Raw genomic sequence first — 11,045 nt, forward strand, 5'->3', positions numbered from 1 at the left:
TCTCTAGTGGGGTAATATGGTACTATGAGCTCTCTGGTGGAGTAATATGGTACCATGAGATCTCTAGTGGAGTAATATGGTACTATAAACTCTCTAGTGGGGTAATATGATACTATGAGCTCTCTAGTGGGGTAATATGACACTATAAGGTCCTTAAGATATGATGGTGCATCAACCAGTAAAGGCTTTGTAGGTAAGGAGAAGGATTTTAAATATGATTCTAGATCTTACAGGAAGCCAGTGGAGAGCAGCTAGTACAGGAGTAATGTGATCTCTCTTCCGCGTCCTCGTTAGTACACGAGCTGCAGCATTCTGGATCAGTTGGAGAGATCCAAGGGATTTACCGGAGCAGCCTGATAATACGGAGTTACAGTAATCCAGTCTTGAAGTAACAAATGCGTGGATCAATGTTTCTGCATCGCGTTGAGACAGGATGTGCCGGATCTTTGAGATGTTCCGTAGGTGAAAAAAGGCGGTCCTTGAGATCTGTTTCACGTGGGAGCCAAAGGACAGGTCCTGGTCAAAAATAACTTTGAGATTCCTTACGGTGGTGGTGGATGCCAGAGCGATGCCATCCAGAGAAACCATATCATCAGATAATTGATTTCTGAGGTGTTCTGGTCCGAGTAAAATAACTTCAGTGTTGTCCGAGTTCAGCAGCAGGAAGTTGCAGGTCATCCAGGTTTTGATGTCTTTAAGACACGCTTGAAGTTTGGCGACCTGGTGGGTTTCATCTGGCTTGATCCACAGATATAGTTGAGTATCATCGGCATAACAGTGAAAGTTTATGGAGTGTTTTCTGATAATATTGCCTGAAGGAAGCATATATAAAGGTGAATAAAATTGGTCCAAGCACAGAACCTTGTGGAACTCCATGGCGAACGGCAGTGGTAACCGAGGCCTCATCGTTTACAAATACAAACTGAGATCGATCTGATAAATACGACTTAAACCAGCTTAGTGCTGTACCTTTAAAACCAATCAACTGGTCTAGTCTCTGTAATAAGATGTCATGGTCAATAGTGTCAAACGCTGCACTAAGGTCTAACAAGAACAGAACAGAGACAAGTCCTTTATCAGCACTAAGGTCTAACAAGAACAGAACAGAGACAAGTCCTTTATCAGCACTAAGGTCTAACAAGACCAGTACAGAGACAAGTCCTTTATCAGCACTAAGGTCTAACAAGACCAGAGACAAGTCCTTTATCAGCACTAAGGTCTAACAAGACCAGTACAGAGACAAGTCCTTTATCAGCACTAAGGTCTAACAAGACCAGTACAGAGACAAGTCCTTTATCAGCACTAAGGTCTAACAAGACCAGAGACAAGTCCTTTATCAGCACTAAGGTCTAACAAGACCAGAGACAAGTCCTTTATCAGCACTAAGGTCTAACAAGACCAGTACAGAGACAAGTCCTTTATCAGCACTAAGGTCTAACAAGACCAGTACAGAGACAAGTCCTTTATCAGCACTAAGGTCTAACAAGACCAGTACAGAGACAAGTCCTTTATCAGCACTAAGGTCTAACAAGACCTGTACAGAGACAAGTCCTTTATCAGCACTAAGGTCTAACAAGACCAGAGACAAGTCCTTTATCAGCACTAAGGTCTAACAAGACCAGAACAGAGACAAGTCCTGTATCAGCACTAAGGTCTAACAAGACCAGAGACAAGTCCTTTATCAGCACTAAGGTCTAACAAGACCAGAGACAAGTCCTTTATCAGCACTAAGGTCTAACAAGACCAGAGACAAGTCCTTTATCAGCACTAAGGTCTAACAAGACCTGTACAGAGACAAGTCCTTTATCAGCACTAAAGTCTAACAAGACCAGAGACAAGTCCTTTATCAGCACTAAGGTCTAACAAGACCAGTACAGAGACAAGTCCTTTATCAGCACTAAGGTCTAACAAGACCAGAACAGAGACAAGTCCTTTATCAGCACTAAGGTCTAACAAGACCAGAACAGAGACAAGTCCTTTATCAGCACTAAGGTCTAACAAGACCAGTACAGAGACAAGTCCTTTATCAGCACTAAGGTCTAACAAGACCAGAGACAAGTCCTTCATCAGCACTAAGGTCTAACAAGACCAGAGACAAGTCCTTTATCAGCACTAAGGTCTAACAAGACCAGTACAGAGACAAGTCCTTTATCAGCACTAAGGTCTAACAAGACCAGAGACAAGTCCTTTATCAGCACTAAGGTCTAACAAGACCAGAACAGAGACAAGTCCTTTATCAGCACTAAGGTCTAACAAGACCAGTACAGAGACAAGTCCTTTATCAGCACTAAGGTCTAACAAGACCAGTACAGAGACAAGTCCTTTATCAGCACTAAGGTCTAACAAGACCAGAGACAAGTCCTTTATCAGCACTAAGGTCTAACAAGACCAGTACAGAGACAAGTCCTTTATCAGCACTAAGGTCTAACAAGACCAGAGACAAGTCCTTTATCAGCACTAAGGTCTAACAAGACCAGAACAGAGACAAGTCCTTTATCAGCACTAAGGTCTAACAAGACCAGAACAGAGACAAGTCCTTTATCAACACTAAGGTCTAACAAGACCAGAACAGAGACAAGTCCTTTATCAGCACTAAGGTCTAACAAGACCAGAACAGAGACAAGTCCTTTATCAGCACTAAGGTCTAACAAGACCAGTACAGAGACAAGTCCTTTATCAGCACTAAGGTCTAACAAGACCAGAGACAAGTCCTTTATCAGCACTAAGGTCTAACAAGACCAGAACAGAGACAAGTCCTTTATCAGCACTAAGGTCTAACAAGACCAGAACAGAGACAAGTCCTTTATCAGCACTAAGGTCTAACAAGACCTGTACAGAGACAAGTCCTTTATCAGCACTAAGGTCTAACAAGACCAGACCAGAGACAAGTCCTTTATCAACACTAAGGTCTAACAAGACCAGAGACAAGTCCTTTATCAGCACTAAGGTCTAACAAGACCAGACCAGAGACAAGTCCTTTATCAGCACTAAGGTCTAACAAGACCAGAACAGAGACAAGTCCTTTATCAGCACTAAGGTCTAACAAGACCAGTACAGAGACAAGTCCTTTATCAGCACTAAGGTCTAACAAGACCAGACCAGAGACAAGTCCTTTATCAACACTAAGGTCTAACAAGACCAGAGACAAGTCCTTTATCAGCACTAAGGTCTAACAAGACCAGTACAGAGACAAGTCCTTTATCAGCACTAAGGTCTAACAAGACCAGAGACAAGTCCTTTATCAACACTAAGGTCTAACAAGACCAGAGACAAGTCCTTTATCAGCACTAAGGTCTAACAAGACCAGAGACAAGTCCTTTATCAGCACTAAGGTCTAACAAGACCAGAACAGAGACAAGTCCTTTATCAGCACTAAGGTCTAACAAGACCAGAACAGAGACAAGTCCTTTATCAGCACTAAGGTCTAACAAGACCAGTACAGAGACAAGTCCTTTATCAGCACTAAGGTCTAACAAGACCAGACCAGAGACAAGTCCTTTATCAACACTAAGGTCTAACAAGACCAGAGACAAGTCCTTTATCAGCACTAAGGTCTAACAAGACCAGACCAGAGACAAGTCCTTTATCAGCACTAAGGTCTAACAAGACCAGAACAGAGACAAGTCCTTTATCAGCACTAAGGTCTAACAAGACCAGTACAGAGACAAGTCCTTTATCAGCACTAAGGTCTAACAAGACCAGACCAGAGACAAGTCCTTTATCAACACTAAGGTCTAACAAGACCAGAGACAAGTCCTTTATCAGCACTAAGGTCTAACAAGACCAGTACAGAGACAAGTCCTTTATCAGCACTAAGGTCTAACAAGACCAGAGACAAGTCCTTTATCAGCACTAAGGTCTAACAAGACCAGAGACAAGTCCTTTATCAGCACTAAGGTCTAACAAGACCAGAGACAAGTCCTTTATCAGCACTAAGGTCTAACAAGACCAGAACAGAGACAAGTCCTTTATCAGCACTAAGGTCTAACAAGACCAGAACAGAGACAAGTCCTTTATCAGCACTAAGGTCTAACAAGACCAGTACAGAGACAAGTCCTTTATCAACACTAAGGTCTAACAAGACCAGAGACAAGTCCTTTATCAGCACTAAGGTCTAACAAGACCAGAGACAAGTCCTTTATCAGCACTAAGGTCTAACAAGACCAGAACAGAGACAAGTCCTTTATCAGCACTAAGGTCTAACAAGACCAGAACAGAGACAAGTCCTTTATCAGCACTAAGGTCTAACAAGACCTGTACAGAGACAAGTCCTTTATCAGCACTAAGGTCTAACAAGACCAGACCAGAGACAAGTCCTTTATCAACACTAAGGTCTAACAAGACCAGAGACAAGTCCTTTATCAGCACTAAGGTCTAACAAGACCAGACCAGAGACAAGTCCTTTATCAGCACTAAGGTCTAACAAGACCAGAACAGAGACAAGTCCTTTATCAGCACTAAGGTCTAACAAGACCAGACCAGAGACAAGTCCTTTATCAACACTAAGGTCTAACAAGACCAGACCAGAGACAAGTCCTTTATCAACACTAAGGTCTAACAAGACCAGAGACAAGTCCTTTATCAACACTAAGGTCTAACAAGACCAGAGACAAGTCCTTTATCAGCACTAAGGTCTAACAAGACCAGTACAGAGACAAGTCCTTTATCAGCACTAAGGTCTAACAAGACCAGTACAGAGACAAGTCCCCTATCTGATGCAACTAGAAGGTCATTAGTAATTGTCACTAGTGTCTCTGTGCTATGATGCTTTCTAAATCCTGACTGAAACTCCTCAAATAAACTATTGTTATGTAAAAAGTCACACAACTGGTTTGCGACTACCTTCTCCAGTATCTTAGAGAGGAAGGGAAGGTTAGAGATAGGTCTGTAGTTAGCCAACACCTCTGGATCCAGAGTGGCTTCTTAAGAAGAGGTTTAATTACAGCTACTTTAAAAGACTGTGGTACATGACCCGTTAGTAAAGACCATTGATAATATCTAGTACAGCGGCGCTAACTAAAGGTAAAACTTCCTTAAACAGTTTCATTGGAACAGGGTCCAGGAGACAGGTAGAAGATTTAGAAGTAGAAACCATTGAAGACAGTTGGTCGAGGTTGATGGGAAAAATCCATCCAGACACACAACAGGGCCCACAGCCTCCTCCATGGCCATCCCACCTGAGGATGGACCGGCCCACTCATAGTCCCCCCTCACATTTAAATACTGCAGCTTCCCTTACAAAGTGCTGAATGCAGTAAACATTCTCTCTCACACACACACACACACACACACACACACACACACACACACACACACACACACACACACACCGTAAAAACAGAAACAGTTGTTTATTTATTACAGTTTTAATGAAACACCCTGAGACAGAAGCTGAAGGTCGGAGGACGAGCAGCTGGAGAGTGTGACTACAGGTGTGTGTGTTCAGTGTGCGTCTACAGGTGTGTGTGTGTGTGTCTACAGGTGTTTGTTAACGGCTCCTGATCCTTCACATTCGATGATGTAGGTGTCGTCGGTGCTCAGTTCGTCATCTGACTTTGTTATTGTGAACTTTGCCTGCAAACAGAAAAGTAAACATTAATAATGCTGTATTAAAATAGTACTTTGTGTGTGTGTGCATGTATGTGTATACACACACACACACACACACGTGTATCTGCTGTATAACGGACCTGAGTCAGCTGCTCTGCGATGTGAATGGCCGTCTGCGTGTGCAGCGTCACAGCGCCGGTTCGGATCCGAGACGTTCCCTTCGCCAACGCCATGAAGATGATGAGCTGAGGAGGAAGAGGTCAGAGGTCAGAGCGCTTCTATGACGCCGTACTCTCAGGTCAGGGGGCCGGCGTCTCACCTGGTCCTGCAGGAACTCGTCCACACAGCCGTTGTGTCGGATGTTCCTCAGCAACATCTCAGCAGCTTCAATACCAATTTTATCTACATACACACCTGAAAACACACACACACACACACACACACACACACACACACACACACACACACACACACACAGTCAGGATACAAGGTTCTGATTGGCTGTTCCACTGACAGACAGGTGTCTGCGTGGCAGCAGAGCTCTGATTGGTCAGACTTCATGTCGAGGTGACCTCACCTTTCTTCCCCAGAGCCGAACCTGCAAACACACAACCTGTCGACGACTCGGCGATTATTCTGAAACACAGAGAGGACCAATCAGAGAGCGACGCCTAGGGACGCGTTCACTGCACCTGGGATGAACGAGTTCAAAGAGAAAGGAGCTTAAACATGCAGGCTCTGGACTAACGGTTTAAGTTAAGGAGTAGACTGGACTAACGGTTTAAGTTAAGGAGTAGACTGGACTAACGGTTTAAGTTAAGGAGTAGTCTGGACTAAAGGTTTAAGTTAAGGAGTAGACTGGACTAAAGGTTTAAGTTAAGGAGTAGACTGGACTAAAGGTTTAAGTTAAGGAGTAGACTGGACTAAAGGTTTAAGTTAAGGAGTAGACTGGACTAAAGGTTTAAGTTAAGGAGTAGACTGGACTAAAGGTTTAAGTTAAGGAGTAGACTGGACTAAAGGTTTAAGTCAAGGAGTAGACTGGACTAAAGGTTTAAGTTACAGAGTAGACTGGATATAAAGTTTTAAGTTACGGAGTAGACTGGACTAAAGGTTTAAGTTATGGAGTAGACTGGACTAAAGGTTTAAGTTACAGAGTAGACTGGATATAAAGTTTTAAGTTACGGAGTAGACTGGACTAAAGGTTTAAGTTATGGAGTAGACTGGACTAAAGGTTTAAGTTAAGGAGTAGACTGGACTAAAGGTTTAAGTTAAGGAGTAGACTGGACTAAAGGTTTAAGTTAAGGAGTAGACTGGACTAAAGGTTTAAGTTAAGGAGTAGACTGGACTAAAGGTTTAAGTTAAGGAGTAGACTGGACTAAAGGTTTAAGTTAAGGAGTAGACTGGACTAAAGGTTTAAGTTAAGGAGTAGACTGGACTAAAGGTTTAAGTTATGGAGTAGACTGGACTAAAGGTTTAAGTTAAGGAGTAGACTGGACTAACGGTTTAAGTTAAGGAGTAGACTGGACTAAAGGTTTAAGTTAAGGAGTAGACTAAACTAAAGGTTTAAGTTAAGGAGTAGACTGGACTAACGGTTTAAGTTAAGGAGTAGACTGGACTAAAGGTTTAAGTTAAGGAGTAGACTGGACTAACGGTTTAAGTTAAGGAGTAGACTGGACTAAAGGTTTAAGTTAAGGAGTAGACTGGACTAAAGGTTTAAGTTACAGAGTAGACTGAAGGTTGAGGACCTCTGCAGTAGAGGGCTCCACCTGATAGAACTAGGGTTACACTATCGTAACCTCAGGCTCAGCCGTGATGTCAGCAAGTGGGCGGGGCTTACATGATGCCGTTGCCGTTGCCGCACGCCATCTCCTTCTCCTGCAGCGCCGGGATGTTGATGTACAGCTCTTTGATTTCCTTCCTGATGGTTCGAACCGCAGCAGCCGACATGTCTTTAGCCAGCTGAAGCCCAGAGACGACACAACACACACCAGAGACACAACACACACCAGAGACACAACACACACCAGAGACACAACACACACCAGAGACACAACACACACCAGAGACACAACACACACCAGAGACACAACAAACACCAGAGACACAACACACACCAGAGACACAACACACACAACAAACACCAGAGACACAACACACACCAGAGACACAACACACACCAGAGACACAACACACACCAGAGACACAACACACACCAGAGACACAACACACACCAGAGACACAACACACACCAGAGACACAACAAACACCAGAGACACAACAAACACCAGAGACACAACAAACACCAGAGACACAACACACACCAGAGACACAACACACACCAGAGACACAACACACACCAGAGACACAACACACACAACAAACACCAGAGACACAACACACACCAGAGACACAACACACACAACACACACCAGAGACACAACACACACAAACACCAGAGACACAACACACACCAGAGACACAACACACACACAACAAACACCAGAGACACAACACACACACACAACAAACACCAGAGACACAACACACACACACAACAAACACCAGAGACACAACACACACACAACACACACCAGAGACACAACACACACCAGAGACACAACACACACCAGAGACACAACACACACAACAAACACCAGAGACACAACACACACACAACAAACACCAGAGACACAACACACACACAACACACACCAGAGACACAACACACACACAACACACACCAGAGACACAACACACACCAGAGACACAACACACACCAGAGACACAACACACACCAGAGACACCAGAGACACAACACACACACAACAAACACCAGAGACACAACACACACCAGAGACACAACACACACAACACACACCAGAGACACAACACACACAACACACACCAGAGACACAACACACACCAGAGACACAACACACACAACAAACACCAGAGACACAACACACACCAGAGACACAACACACACACAACAAACACCAGAGACACAACACACACCAGAGACACAACACACACACAACAAACACCAGAGACACAACACACACACACACAACAAACACCAGAGACACAACACACACACAATCAACACCAGAGACACAACACACACACAATCAACACCAGAGACACAACACACACAACAAACACCAGAGACACAACACACACAACAAACACCAGAGACACAACAAACACCAGAGACACAACAAACACCAGAGACACAACAAACACCAGAGACACAACAAACACCAGAGACACAACAAACACCAGAGACACAACAAACACCAGAGACACAACAAACACCAGAGACACAACACACACCAGAGACACAACAAACACCAGAGACACAACAAACACCAGAGACACAACACACACCAGAGACACAACACACACCAGAAACACCACAAACGCATCGATACGTCACACAGAGTTTAGTATCAGAGCTTCTTACTTTGTTTCTCAGACTTAAGGGACAAATATAATAAATGTGGTTGTTTGTAAACACTGGCTATGACATCATGTCCTGTCTGTGAAACAGCGGTACTTTATTTTGAAGGGCAGGCCTTTACTTTGTAGGGCAGGACTCCAGCAACAAAGGCCCGGCCGTAGATCTTGGTGATGTTTCCTCTCTCCGTCATGACGACGGGCTGCAGCTCTTTGACCGGGTTCACCGTCACCATCACCTCGCCTCCACCTTTAGGGTAGTACCCTCTGAAACACACACACACACACACACACACACAGTGTCACACACACACACCATCATCTCGCCTCCACTTTTAGGGTAGTACCCTCTGAAACACACACACACACACACACACAGTGTCATACACACACCATCACCTCACCTCCACCTTTAGGGTAGTACCCTCTGAAACACACACACACACACACACACACACACACACAGTGTCACACACACACACCATCATCTCGCCTCCACTTTTAGGGTAGTACCCTCTGAAACACACACACACACACACACACACACACACACACACACAGTGTCACACACACACACCATCATCTCGCCTCCACTTTTAGGGTAGTACCCTCTGAAACACACACACACACACACACACCATCATCTCGCCTCCACTTTTAGGGTAGTACCCTCTGAAACACACACACACACACACACAGTGTCATACACACACCATCACCTCACCTCCACTTTTAGGGTAGTACCCTCTGAAACACACACACACACACACACACACACACACACACACACAGTGTCATACACACACCATCACCTCACCTCCACCTTTAGGGTAGTACCCTCTGAAACACACACACACACACACACACACACACAGTGTCATACACACACCATCACCTCCACCTTTAGTGTAGTACCCTCTGAAACACACACACACACACACACAGTGTCATACACACACCATCACCTCACCTTCACCTTTAGTGTAGTACCCTCTGAAACACACACACACACACACACACACAGTGTCATACACACACCATCACCTCACCTTCACCTTTAGTGTAGTACCCTCTGAAACACACACACACACACACACACACACACACACACACACACACACACACCATCACCTCCACCTTTAGGGTAGTACCCTCTGAAACACACACACACACACAGTGTCACACACACACACCATCATCTCGCCTCCACCTTTAGTGTAGTACCCTCTGAAACACACACACACACACACACACACACACACCATCATCTCGCCTCCACTTTTAGGGTAGTACCCTCTGAAACACACACACACACACACAGTGTCATACACACACCATCACCTCACCTCCACCTTTAGGGTAGTACCCTCTGAAACACACACACACAAACACACACACACCATCACCTCCACCTTTAGTGTAGTACCCTCTGAAACACACACACACACACACACACACACACACACCATCACCTCCACCTTTAGGGTAGTACCCTCTGAAACACACACACACAAACACACACACACCATCACCTCCACCTTTAGTGTAGTACCCTCTGAAACACACACACACACACACCATCACCTCCACCTTTAGGGTAGTACCCTCTGAAACACACACACACACACCATCACCTCCACCTTTAGGGTAGTACCCTCTGAAACACACACACACCATCACCTCCACCTTTAGGGTAGTACCCTCTGAAACACACACACACCATCACCTCCACCTTTAGGGTAGTACCCTCTGAAACACACACACACCATCACCTCCACCTTTAGGGTAGTACCCTCTGAAACACACACACACCATCACCTCCACCTTTAGGGTAGTACCCTCTGAAACACACACACACACCATCACCTCCACCTTAAGGGTAGTACCCTCTGAAACACACACACACCATCACCTCCACCTTTAGGGTAGTACCCTCTGAAACACACACACACACCATCACCTCCACCTTAAGGGTAGTACCCTCTGAAACAAACACAGACACACACACACCATCACCTCCACCTTAAGGGTAGTACCCT

At 44.8% G+C, this 11,045-nt stretch overlaps 1 protein-coding gene across 1 annotated transcript in view; it reads right to left on the reverse strand.

Moving 5' to 3' along the window:
* Nucleotides 1-5,336: 5,336 nt before the first annotated feature.
* rtca (RNA 3'-terminal phosphate cyclase) overlaps nt 5,337-11,045 on the reverse strand; it is an 8,434-nt gene continuing 2,725 nt past the window's right edge. The window contains exons 6-11 of the mRNA XM_079221207.1: nt 9,132-9,273; nt 7,388-7,509; nt 6,128-6,186; nt 5,870-5,964; nt 5,691-5,795; nt 5,337-5,574 (exon numbers count right to left, since the gene is read on the reverse strand). Coding sequence (XP_079077333.1) covers nt 5,476-5,574; nt 5,691-5,795; nt 5,870-5,964; nt 6,128-6,186; nt 7,388-7,509; nt 9,132-9,273 — 622 coding nt within the window. The 3' untranslated portion in view covers nt 5,337-5,475. The remainder of the gene's footprint in view (nt 5,575-5,690; nt 5,796-5,869; nt 5,965-6,127; nt 6,187-7,387; nt 7,510-9,131; nt 9,274-11,045) is intronic.

Source organism: Taurulus bubalis, assembly GCF_910589615.1.
Source record: "Taurulus bubalis genome assembly, chromosome: 7".
In the NCBI taxonomy this organism is placed as follows: Eukaryota; Metazoa; Chordata; class Actinopteri; order Perciformes; family Cottidae; genus Taurulus; species Taurulus bubalis.